The sequence below is a fragment of the Peromyscus leucopus genome, chromosome 19 (assembly GCF_004664715.2).
Source record: "Peromyscus leucopus breed LL Stock chromosome 19, UCI_PerLeu_2.1, whole genome shotgun sequence".
Classification (NCBI taxonomy): Eukaryota; Metazoa; Chordata; class Mammalia; order Rodentia; family Cricetidae; genus Peromyscus; species Peromyscus leucopus.
Window position 1 is genome coordinate 24613093 of NC_051079.1, and position 23806 is coordinate 24636898.

Genomic DNA, 23806 nt, shown 5'->3' on the forward strand with positions numbered 1-23806 from the left:
GTTATCACATTTATGAGGTACCATACTCCATCTTTGGGCTAAAACCCTGAGAAAAGGTCTTGCAAACCTCAGGTAGAGATGCCTGGATGGTGAATAACGCCAGTGAAGAGGTCTGGGAAGGCTAAGGCACTTAGAGTCCTAGAACAGTAGAAGCAACAGACAGGGGAGCATAACAAATAAATGACCTCTCGGGTGGATCTGAGTTCGAGGCCAGCCTGGTCCACATAGTGAGTTCCAAGACAGCCAGGGCTATAGAGAGAGACCTTGTGTCAAAACAAAACAAAATAAAACAAGTGACCTCTGCCTTACAAAGATGATAGTTCCTGGCTCTAAAGAAAGCCCATTAAGGAAAAAAAAGGGGGGGCGGAATTTAGTCTGAAGTAAGTATAAGCTCATGGGAAATATAAAAATAGAGTAAGAGTATCCTGTACTCTTTACTAGTGACATCTTAAATAAAGACAATATAACATCAACGGCAAGAAAAGAACACAGGTACAATAGGTCTTATAAGTTTTATAACAGGTCTCATAACGCAGTAGAATTACACTGCACTACCTTTACAAGTACACTTTTGCATGTATACTGCATGTGTATATGTACCGTCCTATACACTATACAGTTCTATTCAGGTTACAGACTTACATAGCCATCAGTACAATCAAACTATAGAGCTGCTCTACCCTACAGAGGAGCCTGCTGTAGGAGCTCTTTATAAATACATCTTGTGCTGCCACTGTGTCCCAGCCTGAAGCCTTGATAACCACTGATTTCTGTTCTCCAGCTCTGTAATTCTGACATTTGGGGAATGTTATATAAATGGAACCACACAGATTGGCATTTTTTTTTCACTAAGCATAATGCCCTTGAGATCTACCCAAGTTACCGCACACACCAAGCGTTCGTTTCTTTTTATTGCTGAGTATTCCATCATATCTGTACAGTTTGCTTAATCATTTACCTGCTTAAGAACGTCCAAGCTGTTTCTAGGTTTTGGCTGTTCTAATACACCTGCTCAGCAGGAGAGATGGTTCAGTGGGTAAAGCACTTGCCACATAAGCCTGGCAACCTGAATTCGATCCCTAAGCTCAGGTGGAAGCAGAGAACCAACTCCTGAAGGTTATCTGCTGACCTCCATATGTACACTGTGGCGTGGCACACCTCCTCTTTCTCTCTCCCTCCCTCCCTCCTTCCCCCTCTCTCTCACACACATTATATACATGATAGATAGACAGACAGATGGACAGACAGACAGAACTGCTATGAACATATGAAGCCTATAGATTTTTGTTTAAACATATATCTTATTTTTCTATGATAAATCCATAGAAGCACAATGCTGCCTTATATGGTAAATATATTATGTTGCATTAAAAACTGGCAAACTGTTTTCCAGGGAGTATGCACCATTTTACATTCCTATAAGCTATGTATAAAATACTCTAGTTTAACCATATCTTCACCAGTATTTAGTACTATCATCATTTTTATGCCCTAATAAATATTTACTAGTATCTCTTTGTAGACTTAATTTGCATTTCTCTAATGGCTATGATGCTAAACAGGTCTTCATGGCTTTTCTACCTTCTACATACCCGCTTTGGTAAAATGTTTCATTTCATTTTAAACTTTCCCACTTTCTAAGTAGGCTTGTTTTCAACTGTTGGAATTTTGAGGGTTGTTTATACATTCTAGATAAAAGTCCTATGTTGGGCTTGGTATATGGTAGGGCACTTGCGTGGGTTTAGCACACACAAGGCCCTAGGGTCAATCCCCACTACCATTAAATATATAGGCTTTGTTAGATACAAACAGTCCCTCCTTTACATAAGCTTTCACATTTCAGCTACTACAATATATTAACTGCAACTATCCTAAGTACTAATTTTTTAGGGTTGAAGATGTAGTTTAGTTGGTAGAGTGCTTGCCTAGCATGCATGAGGCCATGGGTTTGATCCCTAACACCACATAAATTAGATATGGTAGTGTATACCCACAATCCTAAGCCTTCAGGAAGTGTAGCGGAGGGTCAAGGTTCAAAGTCATCCTCAGCTCCATTCTGAGTTTGAGACCAACTGAGATGCATGAAGTCCTGTCTCAAAATAAACACTGGGATTGGAGAAACGGCTCGGCAGGTAAGAGCACATACTGGTGGAAGGGGTGGAGCTTCTTACACCTCTGCTCAGGAGTTGTGAGTTCAAGGCCAGCTTGGGCTACATAGTAAGACACAGTCTCCCAAAGCAGCTCACAGATACCTGTGACTCCAGTTCCCGGGGATCTGGTGCCTTGTTTTAGCCACCACGGGCCCCTGCACGCACATAGACAAACACCCAGACCTCCACACAGAGACGGACAGACACACAGACTCTCTCTCTCTCTCAATCAGTGGTTTTCAATCTTCCTAATGCTGCGACCCTTTAGTACAGTTCCTCATGTTGTGGTGACCCCAAACCATAAAACTATTTTGTTGTTACTTCCTAACTGCAATTTTGCTACTGTTATGAATAGTAATGTAAATATCTGATATGCACAGTATCTGATATGCAACCCCTGTGAAAGACCATTCCATCCCCAAAGGGGTCGTGACCCACAGGTTGAGAGCTGTTGCACTAACAAAATATGTGTTTTAAATTTAAGGAGGGCTGAATATGTAGCTCATTGGTACCTATGAGGCCCTCGGTTTGATCTCTAGTACTGAAAAAGAAATAAATAAATTCATAAAGTGACAGAAGGACAGCCTTCATGTCAGAGAAGCTCTGAGAAGTTCCACAACACTGAGACTCGAGAGAGAAAATCCTAGAAGCTGATCCATACTTAGAAAGGAGGTGATAATCCGCCAAGGCAGGAGAGACGCTTGCTGTATTTATGTCAGGTTCTATGATAAAGAGCCAAGCAGCAGAGACTGCTCTGCGCTTTGGGAAAGGCTTTTGTTTTTGTTTTTTTTTAAACCAAGAAACGAAAACTCTCATTTTCAATGATTTGGGTATTTTAAATCACAGTACTAAGGAAATATTGGTAGTACTACTTTTTCATTTCTGTATACATTTATACCGGACAGGAATTACTAGCATGTGTGAGGCCCTGTGGTTAATTCCCAGCACCATATAAACTGGTGATGGCAGCTCATCCAGCTCTCTCAGGAGCAGACGCAGGAGATCAGGAGTTGAACTGACTACATGAACTCTGATGACAGACTGACCTTGCCCGCCCCCCAAAAGAAAAGCTTGTAACGTTTCAAAAACCTGCTGGGATACTGATAGAAACTGCACTGAACTGACATACTTACTATGCTGAACCTTCCAATTCATGTACACAGTATGTCTACCTATTGAAGTCTAACTTACATCATCGTTCACCAACTCCTAACTTTCTGTATAGATCCTATGTACGCCTTCTTGGATTTATACCTAAATATTTTATTTTGGGGAGAAATGGCATTTGTGTTTTCTTATTTCAATTTCCAGATATTCATAGCTAGTATACAGAAATTCAACTGGATTGTGCTAGTTTTACACCCTGAGACTTAGCTGAATTCACTAGAAGGGTATTTTGTTTATTAGGGTTCTCTAAGATTTATACTTAGATGATCTCCGTCATCGGGAAAGGACAGTTGGGTTGATTCTGTTTTTCTTTCCCAGTTTAAATGCCTTGTATCTCCTCTCTTTGCCTTACCGACTTGGTAAGGACTGTTTTAAATGAGTGATCTATTAGTCAGGGTTTTCTAGAAGAACAGAACTTCTAGAACGACTCTCTCTCTAGAGAGGGGAGGGGAGTTATCGGAATGGCTTATAGGCTGTGGTCACAGGCAACAGAAGGTTCAAGAATCCAGTAGTTGTTCAGTCCACAAGGCTGGATGTCTCAGCTGGTCTTCTGCATACACCAGAACCCAGAAGAAGGCGGCTCTAATGGGAGTGAAGACGTGGACTTGCTAGCAAGGGTGGAGCAAGCAGGCAAAGAGAGCGCCTGCTTTCTTCTTTCACGTCCTTATACAGGCTTCCAGCAGAAGGCGTGGTCCAGATTAAAGGTGGCTCTTCCTACTTCACAGATCTAGATTACAAATAGTCTTACCACTTCAAATAATTTAATTAAGAAAAAAACTCCTCACAGGTGTGCCCAGGCATTTAGGTTTTAGTTAATTCCAGATATTGTCAAGTTGACAACCAATAACAGCCATCACAAGTGGTGAGTGACTAGTCTTGCCTTGCTCCTGAGTCCACTGGCAAAGAACTCAGCCTCTCACTGTAAAGTGTATTAGACAGGATTTTTTTTCTTCATAGTTCTCTTTATCAAATGGAGGAGGGTTTCTATTCCTGGGTTTTTTAAGTTTTCATCATAAACTGGTATTGAATTTCTGTCACAAGTTCTTAATATCTCAACGGATATAGGATGAGGTAATTTTTCTTCTTTAGCTGTAGACTGGTGGTTACAGGGATTGGGTTTTATGTCCTGGTTTGCTTGTTTCTGACTTTTTTGAGACAGAATCTTGTTATACAGCCCAAGTTGGCCTCCGATTCACAACTGTCTGTACTGGGACTGTACGGGGACTGTGCGCCACCACACCCAGTGTGACTGGTCCTGTTACACAGAATAAAAAATAAGCTGAGGTACTGTTTCTCTATGCAGCCCTGGCTGGCCTCACAGTGCTGGGATTAAAGGTGTGCACACTACGTCCAGCTGGAATCAGTTTCTCATCTGTTATAAACCCCTTCAGTTGTGGTGTTTTATTCTTTTTGTAAATTGCTGAACTTGATTTGTCTCTATCTTATTGAGGATTTTTGCATCTATATTCATGAGGAGTGTTATTCTGAAGAGTTTTTTTTTTTTTTTTTTTTTTTTTTTTAAATAATCTATCTGCATTAGGTAGAAGTGTAATACCGGCCTCAAAATAAGCTAGCATCACTTCTGTTTCCATTTTCGGAAAGACTGTGCATAGTTGATGGTAATTACTTTTCAATGCTTGGCAGATACTGGCAGTCACACTATTTGATCCTCAAGAACTTTCTTGGACCATTCTCACTACACATCAAATCTCCTTAAAGGCTATGGACTCTTCAAATGGTTTCCTATGGGAAAGTAGAGGCAGCACATTCTTGATTTCTTGCAGTGATGGGGACTGGATTAAGAGCTGTGAGCGTGCAAAGCTTCATCCCCGACACTTGGTTTTCTGAAATGGGGGGGTCTCTCTATGTAGCTCAAGGCTGGTCTTCCACCTGCACTCTCCTGCCTCTGCCGCTCAGATGCTGGGGTTTCAGGGGTACCACATCTAACCAGGTGTATTTTCACTTGGGCTCAGTTCAACATGACTTTTGACCTCCCTTGAGACTCTCTTTAACACAGACATCTGAAGATATTCTTGCCATTATGGGTTTATACTCTGATCCCTGGATGAGCCGAGAGAATACTCTGTAAATTCAATTCTCATAATTTTGTTGAGATTTGTTTTATAACTCAAGGTGCAATCTAACTTGGTGACTGTTCCTGGATACTCGAAAAGAATGTATATATACTGCCAGTGTTGGGTAGGATGCGCTACAAATATCACATTGTTCTGGCTGTTACTCAGCTTTTTCATGTCCTTTCTGGTTTACTTTTTTAGAAATTCTGAGAAAGGGATGATGAAGTTCCTAAATGTAACTGTAGATTTTTTTGTTCATTCCTTTTAATTCTGTCAGGTTTTGCCTCAAGCATTTTGACATAAAAATGAAAAATACTAAGATTACCACGTATTTTAGTGGACTTACCTTTTATCATTATGCAACATCCTGCTTTATCACTGGTCATTTCCTTTGCTTTGAAGTCAGTATCACCTGATGTTAATACAGCTATTGTCTTTTTGAAAAAAGTAATGCTTGTGTGATATACTTGCCATTTTTTCATTTTTGACCTACATCCTTTATTCTATTTGAGTGGGTTTTTTGTAGGAAGCATATGCTTGGGTTGTTTTAGTTGGTATAGACTATTCACATTTCATGTAACTAACTATCAGATCTCAAGTCTGCCATTTCTAGTCATTCTGTGGGTGTCCACTGTAGGTGGTGGTGGTTTGTTGGGGGTTTTGGTTGTGACTGTCTCTGTAGTCCAGACTGGCTTCCTGCCTCTACCCTCTCCAGCGCCGGTCTCTGTGCTTTGACTTTACCTTTCTTGTCTTCCTGTGACAGGCAACATACATTTTATAGAATCCACTTTGGTTTCTCTAGGGTGTTTTTGTGTGAATACTGATTTCTCTAAGTAACTGACTTGCTACTGGCATCAGGATCTTAATGTCTGAGTGAAGTAGAGAAACTTGGTTTCCAGTTACATCACTTCCTTCTGTGACCGTCTTAAAATATCCCAATGGGCATCAGGAACAGACCAAATGATGTCAGTAATGTCTGCTCTGAGGATCAAACAATTTTACTATTCAAAAAGAGAGGGATCATCCGTGTCCCTTGTTTGTGTTCGCTGATCTTTCTCCCTTCCTGATGTTCCCAGTTTCCTCTTGTGATTCCTTCCACCTCTAGAAAACTGTCATTCTTTCGGGGTAGATGTACTGGCAACAAATCCCATCATGTTCCTTTGCTCAGAATGTCCTGATTTTCCTCTCACTTCTGAAAGACAGACTGTGGGCTACAGAATTTAAAAGAACAGTTCTTTCTTTTGTACCTCTGAAAAGTGCAACACACACTTACAGTCCCTAAGCTTTCGATGAAAACCCACTGTCCCTCAGTCCAGTCCCCTCGTATGTGCAGTTCCTCTGCTGCTGCCTCGAGGGTTTTCCTTCTTAGTGTTCAGCAGTTTTACTGTGCCGTCTGGGTGCCGGCCGGCTTCCTCAGTTTACTGCAGGGAGTCCACTTGGCTTCATGAACCTGTGGTTTTGTCTCTCACTACACTTGGGAATTGGTTAGAATTTGTTCCTCATGGTTTCTTCAGCTTGTTTCCCAGTCCCACACTCTTTCTCCTCTCTGCTCGGAATGCCAATGACACAAACTTTAGATCTTTTGTTGTTCCACAGGTGCAGAACACTCTCTTCATTTCCCCCAGTCTATCCGTAATCTAATCACTTTATAATTTTATTATCTCTTTCTATTCACTGAGCCTTTTCTAAGACACCTCTAATCTGTTATTGATTAATCCAGTGAACTTTTAATTTTATTTATTGTATTTTTCAGTTCTATTCATCACTTATCTAAATTTCAATGGCTTCAGTTACTCATTGTAACTATGGCACAGAGGTATTAAATAGAAAATTCCAAACAATTCCTTCTTTAAAAAATATTTTAGCCAGGTGGTTGTGATGGTGCACGCCTTTAATCCCAGCACTCAGGAGGCAGAGGCAGGTGGATTTCCGAGTTTGAGGCCAGCCTGGTCTACAGAGTGAGTTCCAGGACAGCCTGGACTACACAGAAAAACCCTGTCTTGAAAAAACAAAACAAATAAGCAAACAAAATATTTTAATTATGTATGTTGTGGGAGATATATTCTCTCTCTCTCTCTCTCTCTCTCTCTCTTCTCTCTCTCTCTGTATGTGTATGTGTTTCACTTCTTTGCTGACGCTCTGAGCTTTGATTCATTTCAAGAGTGTTAATAATTACTTGTTAGGCAATTTTAAAAACTGCTTTAAAAGCTGCTTTAAAAATTGTTACTAGACTTCTACTTTTGAGTCATTTCAGTGTTAATGGCATCTCAGTCTGCTCAGGCTACTATAACAAAATACCATAGACTGAGTAATTTAATAAACTTTTTTCCTCACAATTCTAGAGGCTGAGAAACATAAGCTCAAGTTGTTGGCCAATTCAGTTCCCAGCTGAAGAACCGTTCCTAGGGTGTAGCTAACACAAGAGAAAGGAGGGCTGACCTCTTCTTATGAGAGCTGCACCCCACACTCATGGCCTAAGCTTAATTATCTCCAAAGCTGTAGCTCCAAATGAGATGATATTGGTGGTTAGAACTTAAACACATGCCTTTGGGGGGGGGGAACATAAACATTCAATTCATAATACTACCAGTGTACTGTCTCAATTCTAAATTGTGATTTTTCCAGGTTCTTGATTAGATGAATGATTTTCAAGTACATGCTGGATAGCTGAGGTATGAAGTTATGGAACATTCTACTTAATCTTCCTTGTTCACAGGTAGTCAGTCACCTGCAGGTTTTTGTGTGTGCTGGTTCTAGCATCCGTACATGGGCTGTGACTCACATGACAGTAGTCCTCAGTGCCAGTCTGGCCTGTTCCTTTGGGCAACCTTCCCACTATAGTTTGATTCTCAACCTTTCGCTGTGGAGAGGCTGTTGGTCAGTGTTTTCTGGAGATAAATGAAAGGTTATGTCTAGGACTCATATGCATATTTTAACTTTTCAGATTCACTCTTACTCTTTCCAGACCAATCCTACCCTTCGGCCTAGGGTGGCGGGGAGGGGAGGGCAAAGAGCACTCGGCTGCTATCGCTGGATGCAGGATCTTGCACACTGAAGGGTATAGTCCCCCTATTGACCTCTACTGACACCACCCTTGTAGGGCAACCGAATGCTCATTTTCAGAAATGAATAGTTCCTCCTGTCTGCTCACTTTCCCCACTGACCCTACCTCAGAGGGCTGTGTGTGTGTGTGTGTGTGTGTGTGTGTGTGTGTGTGTAAAATCAAGCTCCATGAGTGATCTCTGCTGGTACACCAAGAAAGGATGCAGAGAGTAGCTACCAGGTAGAGGGCAGAAACTGCTGCACTCTCATAGATACCACACAGATGAAGCACATTAATACTACCAACTGCCATTGTGATCCGTGCAAGTTCAGGTTCCCCAGTTAATGTCTGCTGACCCTGGTACAGGAGTCAGAATACATAATTTTATAATTCTAGACTCTCTTCCTTATCTTCTCCTGGTAATGAATGTATATTATGGGGTGGCAGTCAGGGTCCCATGATTTTTGGCAGAAGTAGGACGGGTACTGTCAAAAAGTTCTTTTTTTTTTTTTTTTTTAATAGACTACTCCTTTTCTAGCTAGAAAGTTTCTTTTAGTGTTTTAGAACCTGCTACTTAAGCTAAGCTTAGCAGCACATGCTAGTACTTGGCAGGCTAAGACAAGTGTATCACATATTTGAGTCCAGCCTGGGACACAATGCACTCCAGGTCACCCTAAGCTATGTACTGAAAACCTGTCTTAGAAAAAAAAAAAACCTTTTAAATTATCTAAAACCAGCCGGGCGGTGGTGGCGCACGCCTTTAATCCCAACACTCGGGAGGCAGAGCCAGGCGGATCTCTGTGAGTTCGAGGCCAGCCTGGGCTACCAAGTGAGTTCCAGGAAAGGCGCAAAGCTACACAGAGAAACCCTGTCTCGAAAAACCAAAAAAAAAAAAAAAAAAAAAAAAAAAAAAATTATCTAAAACCTGTTGGCATTTCAGCCTGAGATTCTCCAGTCCAGGATGGAATATGTGGGGCTAAAAGAAGACCTGGAAAGATGTTGACATGCCATTCCTAAAGCTCCAAGGTCCCTGTGCAATATGTCACTTTCTTACCACTTTTTGGAAATCTCCGTATTGCATCTACGCTTATATCCAGGGGTTATCTTGAGTGGGGCAGTAGAGAACTCGAGCCTGCCATAGAGTCAAAAGCTTGAAGTCACACCATTTTCTAGTCACATTTAAACATTTTTACATTTATTTATTTAATGTGTGTATATATGTGTATGGTGATATTTTATTTGTGCTGAAATGTGATTTTATTTGTATGTTAATAAATAAAATTGCCTGGGGATCAGAGCTAAGAGCAAGCCATTAAGCAGAAGTCTGGTGGTGGTGGCACACGCCCTCAATCCCATCACATGGCAGGCAGAGTCTCTGTGTGTTCAAGGACACAGCCAAGCGGTGACCTGAACCTTTTATCCCAGTACGAACCATAGAGACCTGGAGGTCTGTATAGACAGGCAGTGACGAGGAAATCATGTGGTTGGGTTTAGAGCCAATGAGAAGGTAGAACAGAAAGGCAATAAAAAGACAGATCACACAGGAGACGGTCTCTCCAGCGACTGGTAAGCTAAAGGCTATTCGCTAATGCTCTGATCTCTTAGGCTTTAACTCTGTATTTGGCTCTGTGTTACTAAGACCATTTAGAATTTCATCTACATATGAGTGTGTACATACATGTATGTCATGGCACATGCATATGTGCATGCATGTGTGTAGATCAGAAGATAAACTTGCAGGATTGAACTCAGGTCATGAGGATTAATAGCAAGTACCTTTATATACTGTGGCATCTTGCTATCCCTGAGACAACTTCTTTGAGGAGCAAGAAAATTCATCTAAATGTATTAAAGCAACTATCAATTCAAGAGAACAGATACCCTTTCTCCTGCAGATTTCATGTCAAATCTGAGAAACACAATTGAGAGATACGGCCAATATCTGACAGGATTGTTTTTTATAGACAGCAAGAGTGTCACCCTGTTTTTACACTGAGTTACATAAAACAGACTTAAAAACTAATTAGCTAACAGTATGAGAGGCTCTGGAGCCAGGAACAGGAGACCTGTAAAACACAAAACACAACAAACCCAAACCTACTTCAAGCCAATCTGCTTGTTCCAGAGCCAGTGCTGACAGCACATGGCCAGTGAACTGAGTCAGTCCAGACCAGCTCCACACAAACCCAGGTGCAGCACCTCTGTGCAGAGCTAACAACTTGACTCGACTCCAGCTTCCTGAGTGCTGGGATTCCAAAAGTGGGGAGAGGGAGGGGGCTCCACCCAGCAGCCACTAAAGTCTTGCTTTTAAGCTGCTCTGTGAATCCCTTTGCAGATGGGAATGGATTCTTTAAACAATGGGAAACTTACGATCTTTGCCCTTACATTTTTCAAATTTTGCACCAATTGCTCATAGTTTTCCACACTAATTAAACTCTGAGAAGAAAATATCACTGTCTGAAGAGGAACTTCAATCGCACTTACCCAGGGAAGCAGAGAGGAGAAAGGTTAAGTGGGTTTTCACCCCAGGAGAATTGGACCCACGTGATGCCCAGAGGGAAGGTGACAAGTGAGGTCTAAAGCCCTGGCCACAGGGACACCAATCTGGAACCCAGGCTCCAGACACAGGCATTCTCCCGGCCTCTCCTTTACTGGGTGGCACCTTCACTTCTCTTCACCTCTCTCTGGCCAACCAATGCAGCAGGAAGGCAGAATCCCGTGCATCACTTCCTCTCACATGCTAAAGCGGTCATCCTGCCTCTTCCTTGTCTTATTTTTTATATTTATATTTATATTTATATTTATATGTGTATGTAAGTGTCTCACCTGCATGTACATATGTGTACCATGTGTGTGCCTGGTACCTACAGAGGTCCAAAGAGGTCACTGGATCCCTGGGACTGTAGTTACAAAAGGTTGTGAGCCACCATGTGAATGTTGGGGATCAAAACAGGGTCCTACACCAAGAGTAACAGATCTTCTTCTCCACTGGGCCAAGTCTCCAGTGGGCCTTTTCCTTCTAACACACACTCTCCAGGATGGACATGTGATGTTGGTAAGCCAACTAAAGATAGGAAGGCTTTGGGGGTTTGTGCTGGTTTGGCTTGGTTATCTGAGACAGAGTCTCTACACAGCCCAAGCTGGCCTGCAAACTTCCGATGCAGTCTGGCAAGCCTAGAACTCAAATGATCCTCCTGCTTCAGCCTCTAGAGTGCCAGGTTTACAGCACTGGAGTTACAGGAGTGTGTCACAGTGCTTGGCACCTCATCTCATTTATAAATCTCTCCATTTTGACTGTTTTTGCCCTACGAATCTACAAGTGTTTTCAAATACATTAAGTTCTTGCTGACTTTTACTGTTGTGTTCCACTGATTAGCAGACTGGTGTTTTGACATCTGATAAAATGCATTCTGGGTTAGTTTATCATCAGTTCTGTTAGGTGGTCTTTGAAAGGAAAACAGTTGGCTGCTTCATTGGGTTCTGAGGACAAATGTTGGGTAATACACAGAAAGACTCAAACATCATAATCTTTTGCCTCAGCCTCCCTGAGATTACAAGTGTGTGCTTTAGCGCATCCTAAGTAGGTCAGCACCAGCTCCACTCTGAAGGTTCATTAGTCTCAGAAACACTTCTAAAGAACCTGAAGGATTCCTGGGACTTGCGTGGTAGAGAGAGAACCAATCCTCATAAGTGGTTTTCTACCTGTGCACCACAGCTTGCACCTCCCCAAATCTACAAAGTAAACACATAAATAGAATTTAAAACATTTGTAAATCTAAAGGACCTAAGCCATTCTGAACTAACATACAAACTGTCCAGAACCTAATGCTGCCCTTTTAAGACTCTCCCAGCATTCAAGAGAAAGGGCCAAGAGGCAGTCAATGGCAAACAGAGTCTGTAAAGAAGAAAAAGAGATCTACAAAGCAGCTGTGAAGGAAGGTTCTTTCAGGGCCACCAGGTCCCAATGGGAATACACAGAAATGTGTTGTGATTTTCCCCGGAGCGCATGTGAACTCATGGTCCATGCCAAAGTATTATTTCTTCCTGGCATAGCTGTATCAGTGAGCTCTCCCAGAAATCAGGGGAACAAATTCTTCTGCTTGTCCTTCTTATACCTTAGCCTGTGTGGAGATTTAGGGCTGGTTGTTAGCGGTCAAGTGGGTGCTAGAAACCAAACCCAGGCCATATGCAGGGGCAGACAGTGCTCTTAATCACAGAGCCATCTCTCCAGCCCTATTAAAACAAACAAAACCCAAATTTGTGTCTAACCTCATTGTTCAGTGAGGGTTCTGGGTTATAATCACTTCTGTTTTATTCTACAATTCCTCAAGCATGTAGAACGTTGGATCCTAGCCTAAAAAAGAAACACTCTGAGCAGTATTTTATTTACTTATTTATTTTTAAAGATTTATTTATTTATTTATTATGTATAGTGTTCTGTCTGCATGTATGCCTTCAGGCCAGAAGAGGGCACCAGATCTCATTACAGGTGGTTGTGAGCCACCATGTGGTTGCTGGGAATTGAACTCAGGACCTCTGGAAGAGCAGCCAGTGCTCTTAACCACTGAGCCATCTCTCCAGCTCTGAGCAGTATTTTAAAAATAGTATATAAAGATGCTGGGCAGTGGTGGTGCACGCCTTTAATCCCAGTGCTCAGGAGGCAGAGGCAGGCAAATTTCTGAGTTCTAGGGAAGCCTGGTCTATACAGCAAGTTCCAGGGCAGCTAGGGCTACACATAAAAACCAAAAAACAAAACAAAACAAAACAAAAATAGTACATAAAGGTTTTTTTAATTTGTCATAAATCCCTTTTCAAATTATTTTACATTATTATTCTAGGCCTACTACAAAAGCTTCCAGGAAATCAGTCTCTCCTGGCAAAAGCTAACAAGAAAGACCATCACATACCTGCTCATCCTTTGATTTCTCCGTCTCCACTCCCTCCTTGAATTTGGCCAGTGCACTCTTGAGGTCCTGAGATGTGTAGGTGTTGGTGTTGATGTCCAGCCTGTCCACACAGAAGCCGAGAGTCAGAAGAGACGCACTTCTCCAAGACGGACAGTGCTGACTGGTGACTGGCTCCCAGTGTAAGCTTGGCCAGCCCAGTTCTAACTCTTAGTACACTGTCATACCTCTGCCATGGGGCAGCCGGAACCCAACAGAATAACTGCACTTGAAGCCCAAATGGGGTTATTTCACAAGACAGAAGGAACAGAGGCCTACACTGGACTACTACTGGCTTGTAACTAGCTGCTTGGGGCGGAAGCCAGTCTGTGCTCCTGCCTTCTGAGCCTGAGACCCAGCAGAGCCTCCGGGGGCAATGGATTCAGACACAGGAGCAACAGGCACCCCATCTATAATCCTCTGGGAAGCAGAGCAGGGACCCGAGACCTCCAAAATGTCCCAGACTTGATTTGACAAGCCAACTTGTCTTGGATAATGAAATGAGTAGATTCACACATTAAAGCCAATGTTTGAGCACAGAGGGGGTGTATCTCAGTCCAACAGGGGAACAGACATGAGAGACCCAGGAGGAGAATCACCAGTCACCTTCTCCAATCATCTCCAAGAAGATGGAGTAAAGGAACCAATCTGGCAGTAATCTCAAGGACCAACGGAGACGACAGAGGTTTCCTGCCCAAACCTCCGGGGCTGATTGGCTTCAGCCAGCCATCCTGACTGGAGAGAGAGCCTCTTCGGTGGGAACAAAGTGAGGTCCCATCCTGAGCTCTCAGCTCAGTCCGTGAACAAAGGCCAGAGCAAGTGAGCTGGCCTTTAGCAAGACTGTCCAGCTGTGGTTAGATTAAAGACACAGCAGGACACTTTACTGGTTGAGAAGGGGAGTACACAGACATCAGTTCTTAACACATGTACCCAAACTCTGAAGAGTCATACAATGTATTCATGTATCCAAACTCTGAAAAGCCACATGTTGTTTCTCTTTGAACTTAGTCCAGTGATGTTCCAGCCTCAGACTTGACAAGTTTTCCCTAAGACCTCACATAACAATCAAATGCTCATGATCCTCAATTCCATTGACTTACAATTTCATGTCACATACAGTATATACTCAAAATTCCCACCATTCATGGCACATTATCACAATTGTTAGGAAAATGGACTGCCATGACCAGAGACAGTTCTGACAGGGCAAGGACTGAGGAGTAGATTTTTGGGAAATGGTTTTACTGGAAACACGAGATCAGATCTAACTGAAAATATTCCAGACACAAATGCACAACTGAGATTGTGAACTGCGGTTTAATGTGCTGTGTATTGCAGGATAGGAAACTAGCCCCTCTATGGAATGCTATGGTGATCTCCCCAGATAGTCACAGTCTCTCCTGATTCAGTATCCTGCTATTTTCTGGTTTACCAAATAAATAAATAAATAAATAAATAAATAAATAAATAAATAAACAGTGAATGATTTAACATCTTAAAAAAACATTTACACTTTAAAAATGGGATGAGGTGGGATTCCCCCCGCTTCTAAAAATGTTTCTAGAGCTACTAAAAAACTCCGATTTACAAAACCATTGATAAAAACACTCCTCTGGGTTGCACAAGCAGGGAGGTGCGGCCCGCTGACAGACAGGATGCACGGTCAGTCACACTCGGCTTCTGCCTCTTCTACTTGTGAGGCTGACCTCCGGTTTTCCTCCTCTCCGTCTCCTGCAGGTAGATCTGCAGTTTGCTAGTCACCGCTGCAGACTGTCTGCCCTTCGCTCTCTCTTCCCTTTAGTTTGCACTGTTCCATCGGATGATTTACCCTTCCCCTCAGCTTTTCCACTTGCATCCACCACAGCAGGGGTGGGCTTGGTCAACCGCCTCATGGACCGAGTTGGGCTGCATCTCTGCCTCCCAGTCCATGCTGCTAACCTTCCTCTTGGGCATCGTGGCAGCACAGGGTAGGAGGCGTGTGCAATGCTGGACCTGCCACAGAGTGGCATGGCCTAGCTGCCAGCCACACAGAACTATGGGGCAGCGAGGGAACAGGACATTTCAAAGGGGAAATGGTTACTGTCCTGCTCTGTTCCAGATTCCAACAGGTCTCAACCTTTATCAGAAGGACGTGTGTTGAGGACTCTCCTCATTCAGCTTTGATTCATCACAAAGAGTCTTTAGGGCTCTGAGGAAAATACTTGATCTTGCTCAACCTCAGTCCCCATCTGAGAGGCACTATCGCTGACCACTCCCTTTCTTGAGCACTAACTCATGTCAGCAGGGGCTACTCCTTTAGAGGTGCATTTCATTCAAATGAACAGCACAGTCTCCAAGTAGGAGAGATACAAGGTTCTCTCCCTCCACTGCCAAGCACATGAGAATACCACTGCTCTGTCTCCATCCTTGGGAGCTAAGGATTCAGGAGCTACAGGGGAACAGATTCTCCTCCTCTTCCTCTTCCTCCTTGACTTGGCAAGACTAATCCCATTTTGCCTTGCATCTAATTCCTGTCTAGCACATGAGAGACACAGGTCAACCTGGTCTATCTATCAAGTTCCAGGCCAGCCACAACAACACAAAAGGCAGGGTGCCTCACTATGTAGCTTTGGCTAGCCTGGAACGTTGCAATTAGACAGGGTTGGCCTCAAAGCCGGCCTGGAGCTGCCCTGTCTCTGCCTCCTGAGTGCTGGTTTGTTTTCATTATTTTTCTTCCTGTTCACATCGCCATTGCTCTAACGCAGATTCTGTCCTTACCACACTGCTAACACTGTTCTGTTTCTGTTGTTTGTCTTTTGGGGGGCAGGGTCTCATACTTCTCAAGCTGGGCCCAAACGTGCTGGGAAGCTCTGAGTATGATCTCGAACTTCTAATCCTCCTGCTTTTACATTGAACTAGAGGTGGCCCCACAACTTCATGCAGACGAGCCAAGCCCTCCCCCAGCTGAGCACATTCCCAGTCCCGTACCCTCTGTCTAACACTGTTCATCAAATTACCCATGACTGATAGTCAGACCCAATGGATTCCCCACTGACTTCACTCTACCAATCAGCAGCATCTGATAGCTTCTAACTCTCCTGGTTTGTTACTATGCTAGCCTGGCTCATCATTCCTCCTCTATCTCTTCACAATGCCTCCTCTCCTGCCTGAAACCCTATATGCTGGAATGCCTCAGAGTTCCGTCCTGAACAACCTTCTTCTTTTTTTTTTTTAATCTCTAGGGTGAGGTGAGAAGTGGCTATGGCTTGTTCCTTTGTTTCTCTGATCTTTCAGCATTTACCCTGATAAATGGCTCTGGGTTTTTATTAAGACAAATTAGGATTCATGCTACATTAGAGTGAGACATTAAAATATTTATCTGACAGTGATACCCACACTAATATCTGTAGCAGGAATCTTAACAGTTCTTTTTAATAAAATCAAACCTGGGGCCAGTTATTAGGGTGAAATGCTGGATGGTCAGAGAGACAGAATAAGCCACAGCTACCTCTCCTCGCCAGATCCTCAGCTGGTCCTGTTTCCTCAGACTGGAAGCCTCTGAGTCCTCATCCAGAATGGGTCTCAGCTGAACTGCTGCTAGAAGCCTGAAAGCTTAACCAGCCAAACGCTTAACCAGCCAAAATGCTTCTAGTTTCTGCTTTCCACGCCTTATATACCTTTCTGCTTTCTACCACCACTCCCTGGGATTAAAGGCTTGGCTTTTTGGGATTAAAGGCATGATGAGTCACCATGCTTGGCTGTATCCTTGAACACATGGATTTCTGCCTCTGGAATGCTAGGATTAAAGGCGTGGGCTACCACTGCCTATCCTCTATGTTTAATATTGTGGCTGTTCTGTCTCTGACCCCAGATAAGTTTATTAGCATGCACAATATTTTGGGGAACACAATACCACAAATATCTTTAGTTCAAACCCCTCCCCTCAAACAGCAGGATCTTATACAACTACCTGCTTAGGATTAATCTTGATTTTCATGATTATTTTTCAACTTTATTTCGTCAGGTTGAGTGGGTACAGAAGGGGAGAGGGCTGAGGGGACTGCTAGGGGAGGCATTTCCGGGTCAGGCAGAAGCCTAGCACAGGGGAATCTTCCAGGAGTCTATGAGGAGGACCCCAGCTTTGACTTCTAGCAATAGTAGGTAAGTAGCCTGGACTGGCCGTCTCCTATGACCAAATTGATGTCTGGCCCAACTGTCAGCAGATAAGCATCATCCAGCAACTGATGGAGGCAGATGCAGACCCACAGCCAGACATTAGGATGAGTTCAGGAACTCTGCAGAGGAGGAGAAAGGATTGTACCAGCCAGAGGGGTCGAGGACACCAAGAGAAGGCTCACACAATCAACTAACTTGGGCTCATAGGAGCTCTCAGAGACTGAATCAACAACCAGGGAGTCTTCATGAGACTGACCTAGGCACTCTGAATATATGTTACAGTTGTGTAGCTTGGTCCTCTTGTGGGACTCCTAACAGTGGGAACAGGACCTGTCTCTGGCTTTTGGAACCCTACTTCTCATACTGGGTCGCCTTGCCCATGGGGAGGTGCTTAGTCTTACTACAACTTGATATGCTGTGTTTTGTTGATACTCACGGGAGACCTGTTCTTTCCTGGATGGAGACAGAAGAGGAGGGGATTGGAGGGTGGGAGGCAGGGAACAGGGGGGAGGGACAGGGAGGGGAGGATGGGGAAGGGGCTACAGCCGGGATGTAAAATAAATAGATGAATTTAAAGAACAAGAAATCCATACCTAGGGGATTTTGCATACCTGTGAGTGTATCTGTGGAGACTGCTAGTGGCGGTTAGCTACTGAGGCCCTGTCCTAACCATGGGCTTAACTTCTTGATGGATTCATAAACGACGGCACTTGGGGAGGTGACAGAGGTAGATCCCTGTGAGGGAGGCATGTCCTGAGCTGCATCTTCCTGTACCTGCCCTGCTCTCCACCATGTGAATCACTCTGCTCTGCCATGTCCTCCCTACCACGACGGTGTGGCACTTGGGCAACTTCAAGTCCAAATAAGTAATTCCTTTCACAGTAAGGGGGAAACTGGCTACCGTATTATCTCATGTATCTTTGGTCTCAGAGGTCCTTTGTTCAAAAACACGACAGCAAACACCCACCTACGTTAATTTACTGGGGTACAGGTGTGGTTCCACAGCGTGTATGCGGGAGTTAGAGGACAACTTGCTGGTTCTGGTTCTCTCCTCCCGCCATGGTCCCGGGGATAAAACTCAGGTCATCAGGTTTGATAGCAAGTGCCTTTACCCTCTGAGCCAGCCAGCTAGCCCATCCAAGTGAGTCTCAGATGCTTAACACATACTTCACACTTACTTAATAAAAAATATCACTCATGATACTTGTCTCAAAATCTGGTCCAACTGCAACTTTTCTATTTCAAAAAATAGCACCTCTAAGCACTCAGTGGCTCAAACCCCAAAGCGAGGCCTTATTCCAATCTTCTCCCCTCTCCACCTCTACATCGGAGTCACCAGCAAGTCCTTTTAGCTACACTTCCAAACTAACTCTAAATTCACCCACTCTACATCATGATGCCCTGGACTTAGTCACCACTGGGTCTGGTCCCACGAAAATGGTGGCCTGGTGGCTTCTGCTTCTTTCTCTGGTTTCAATCTCTCATCCAGACACAACAATTATTCTGGTAAGCTACAGTAAGCCATTCTCTTGCCTAAAACGCTCTAGTCCTTTCTGCTATACTTGGAGGTGAACGGAGAGCATTCAGAACGTCCCCAACACACCCCACACTGTGTCCTGGCCCCACACATCTACCACTCCATTCCCAGCTCCTCTCAGTCCCGGTGCCTCTTCCTCTAACCACTTGAATTATCTTCCTGTTTGTCAAACTTGATGACACCTTGGACTCTGCCTTTTGTTCCATCTGCTTGAAATGCTATAACCCCCAATTTACCAGCATAATGCTTGAGGGATTTAAATTCTCTTTCTTTAGCCTTCAGTTCAAATATGCTGATGAGGTCTGCCTTCCCAAATCATCCTATCTAACATGGGCTCCTGCAGAGACTCATTACCTTGGCTCATTTCTTCCCTAGAACTTATTATAATTTGTAATTATCTTACTCATATGTTTATTTTCTTGGTTTTCTGCCTCCACTCACCTCATGGAGGTTACCACTTGTCTGTCTCGTTTGTTACTGTTTCCCCAATGCCTGTCACAGGCATTCAGTAGGTAAACAGCTTGTCTTTGGCTTATCTCTTCACCACTATAGCAACCACAGCATGGCAAATGCCTGGCCAAGGTGGTACAAGTCAATGGAGTAGAATCTGTCCTTCCCTCCTCTAACATAGGAGGAAGTTTCAAAGAAGATTCCAGGACAAATAGAAGTTTGCTCTATGAAGATGTTGACACGATGTAGAATAAAACTTTTATGCCTTTCATGCCTAAAAATATGCTTGAAGTCAGGTAGTACCAAGAGTAAGTGCCTTCTGAGATAGCCCTAAGGCAGGGTCTCTGCCCCAGGCTTAGAGCCCAAAGGGATCACAGCTCTAAGTAGCAATGTGACCAGCAGGACTAGTGGAAAGGCTTGGCTCCCCTAAGTCTCCAGCCCAGTGGTTTATTGACTCATCTGAACAACCTGATGATAGAAGGCTGCATGCCTTGTCTTCCACAACACACTAATCAGATAACCACAACACTGCCAAGGTCAGGATGCTGGCTCTTATGCCCCAAGCCTCTATTCCCAGGCCACTGCTCCACAGTCAGGAAGATGCAGGGAAATGAGACTAGAGAATGTGGGATGAGGCTCTGTCCAGACGGGCTGCAACAGCTGAGGGAAAGGGAAATGCCCAGCATATCCTGGGGGATTCTAGGGCAAAGCTCTCAGAAGCAGTTCACAGGAGAAAAGCAGAGGAAAAAGTGGGAACCAGTGTTCTTCCTCCTTATGGTGTCTCTACAGAAGGCTTCTGCTCTAGAGCGGCGACTCCCAGCCTTCCCGACGCTGCAACCCATTAATACAGTTCTTCATGTTGTGAGGACCCCCCAATCATAAAATTATTTTGCTGCTACTTCATAATTGTGATTTTGCTACTGTTATGAATCATAATATAAATATCTGATATACAGGATATGTGATATGTGACCCCTGTGAAAGGGTCATTCAACGCCCCCCCCCAAAGGGTCAAGACCTGCTCTAAAAGCACTGTTGAAAAAGGGGGCAAAGACAAAGTAGAAAGCGCTCCTTCTGAGGGCCTGCAGTCGGGGTAGGGGAGGTGGGAGGCCTACAAAACAACAAACTGATAGCTCTCAATTAATCAAGTTCCTGGGTCAATATTCTTAAGCCAAACAGGAGGTTAGCTTTTTCGTTAAAAGGTAAGAATTGGACTAAGTGTGAGAGAAGAGTTCAAAGTGCCTGGATACACTGAAGCATGTGTACATGCATGGTTTCTAGAGGGGGGAAAGGTTAGCAGGGTTGTACAATGATATCTGATTGTTCTTATACGGCTGTGAGAAAGGGATAATTGTATGATTTGGGCCACTGCAGGTATAGGCCTATGTGAAGAGAAGGGAAGAAGGAAGAACTTCCCTAGTCTGGGATGATGACAAACGCCTCCACTCTAATGTAAAAACTGTCCAAATCTGCCCATGCTCCCTTGTGAGTTTTGTGACTAATCAGGCACATGGACCAGCTAAATCTCTTGGTCAGGTATGTCAAGGAAGGTCTTAGAACTGGAGGGATGGCTCAGCAGTTAAGAGAGCTTGCTGTTCTTCCAGAGGACCTGAGCTCAGTTCCCAGCATCTATGTTGGGTGGCTCACAACCACCTGTGACTCTAGTTCTAAGACACATGACAACCTCTTCTGACCACTACAGGCACCTCACACACTCCACATATATAAACAAATACACATTTTTTTTAATGAAATAAAAAGAAAAAAAGAGTAGGGTAGTGGAGGCACAAGCCTTTAATCCCCACACTCAGAAAGCAGAAGCAGGTGATTCTCTTTGAGTTTGAGGCCAGCCTGATCTACAGAGTGAGTTCCAGGACAGCCAAGGTTACATGGAGAAACCCTGTCTCAAAAACAAACAAACAAACAAATAAATAAATTAGATTAAAATAAGAAAGAAAGAAAGAAAGAGAGAGAGAGAGAGAAAGAAAGAAAGAAAGAAAGAAAGAAAGAAAGAAAGAAAGAAAGAAAGAAAGAAAGAAAGAAAGAAAAAGAAAACAAAGAAAGAACCAGGTCTCTAACATCCCTTCATAGTTTATATACAAAACTGTAAAATTTGCGAAGCTACTAATAATCAAAAAGCTGAATAGGACCTATTTAATGTACAATTAATTCCAAATAATTTACATGTTTCGGGAGAGGGTCCACAAACTCCCTGTAATAACCAGTTAGTACTTTAAGCTTTGCGACTGTCTCGACTCCACCACTATAGCAAGAAGGCAGCCACAGACGACATGTGAACAAAGGAGCATCTGAGTTCACATCATTTCCACAGTCACGACATATTCCTCATGGTTTTTCTAACCATTAAGGTAAGAACCAACTTAGTTCGTTGGCCATACCCAAACAGGCAGCAGTCCTAACATGCACAATCACAGGTGTCTGGTCCCTGGGTTAAAATGCTATCTATATATAAATACTGAGAGGTCTAGAAATCTCGGCCACCACGTGCCTGAGTTTCCTTTCCTCTCTGTCAGGAAACACTAAGCAAGGGAAACTTGTTAATTTGAGGGAATTAACAGGAAAAATAGAAACTGTTAATTCTCTAAAATCAAATCACTTGAACTGGTTATTAAAAAGTTAGGAACCCTGGAAGCACCGGGAAAGTGGTAGTTTCTACTCATGTACTACGAGAAAGCCTATTTTAACACTGACTAACGAGAGGAAAAGTTAGTCTGAATTAAAGACTTCTAAAGGCAATTTTATTGTTCACCAAGGAAGTATCACCGAAAAGCAGAAGGCCTAACAGGCTTGTTTTAATGAATAGATGACTCACCGGTAATCAGCACATTAATTGTTGGGATTCAAAGGGGTGCTCTTAGAGAACTGGGAAACAGCTTCACTTTTAAGACAGGTTAAGCATTCCCCTACAGCACCTATTTTCTTCCCAAGATATTTCTTTCCAAAGATGGAGGAAGTAAATTCCATAAAACCCTGACAATTTATCACAAATTGTACACTGCTAAATTTCAAATAAAAATGGTAACACACCTAGCCTGTCATGGTGCACGCCTTTAGTCCCAGCACTCGGGGTAGAGGCAGGCGGATCTCTGAGTTCAAGGCCAGCCTGGTCTACAGAGCGAGTTGCAGGACAGCCTGGGTTACACAGAAAATCCATGTCTTGAAATAACAAACAAATTCACACTCATGAACTGGGTAACATTGTTAGTATTTCCAAATCAATGTCATTACTAAGGCTCCTAGTCCCTAGGACCAATATAGTACCTTTTGCCTTTTTTAAATCCTTTCAAATTATTCTGGAATTTGTCTTCTTGTTGGAGTTTCACCTCTCTTGCTCCAGTCTGTAGATTCAGTCGCACATGGGATCCTGCAGGAACAGCCTGACCTGAAAGTCAGGAACAGAGAAGTTACAGGGGTACAGGAACCTTGGCAGGACAGTGGGGTGGAATGGCTGGTACACACCACAGGACTGAGCAGTTTCTGAAGATCAGTTTACCTCTTTGACCCAGCTCTCTGTGTCCTGGCTCCCACACTCTACTCACACAGACTATTTTACTGTTCTGTAAAAGAGTCTATAAGATGTTAAGGTAAGGTGGTCAAAAGGACCCACAATCTTAAGATCAACATCTGCTTATAAGAATGTGATTATAGCTGGGCGGTGGTGGCGCACTCCTTTAATCCCAACACTCAGGAGGCAGAGCCAGGCGGATCTCTGTGAGTTTGAGGCCAGCCTGGGCTACCAAGTGAGTTCCAGGAAAGGCGCAAAGCTACACAGAAAAACCCTGTCTCGAAAAACCAAAAAAAAAAAAAAAAAAAAGAATGTGATTATGAAGTCTACTTTGTACCTTTTGTGAGCATGGCTAATAAGCTTTGCTGTATGCAGTGGGTAAATGCTGGATAACTCCTCAACCACCATCACTACATGGTGACATTACTGTCTTTTTCTGTTACACCTTTCTTGCCCCTCCCTTGAAAGTCGCACAGCATCCAGGATATCCCAGAATGCTAGCAAGCTTTGTAGCTCATCACCCTCATTTTTAAAACCAGGCTCTTTTGTATCTTTTTCCCGATCACAGGAACTGTATTTCTTCCTTTTGGATTTCCCCAGCCTGTAAGCCAGAGGTTGGTATATAAAGTATGTGGTTCATAACACTCATGCATAAGAAAAAGGAAGCTGCCGGGCTTGGTGATGCACGCCTTTAGTCCCAGCACTCTGGAGACAGAGGCAGGCAGATCTCTGAGTTCAAAGACAGCCTGGTCTGCAGGGC

General features: G+C 43.5%; 1 protein-coding gene across 2 annotated transcripts in view; it reads right to left on the bottom strand.

The window, feature by feature from the left end:
• Sil1 (SIL1 nucleotide exchange factor) overlaps positions 1-23806 on the bottom strand; it is a 238878-nt gene that overhangs the window by 63219 nt on the left and 151853 nt on the right. For both annotated transcript variants that reach the window (XM_028886778.2, XM_037197073.1), the window contains exons 4-5: positions 22803-22923; positions 13343-13442 (exon numbers count right to left, since the gene is read on the bottom strand). In XM_028886778.2, the coding sequence (XP_028742611.1) occupies positions 13343-13442; positions 22803-22923 (221 nt within the window). The remainder of the gene's footprint in view (positions 1-13342; positions 13443-22802; positions 22924-23806) is intronic.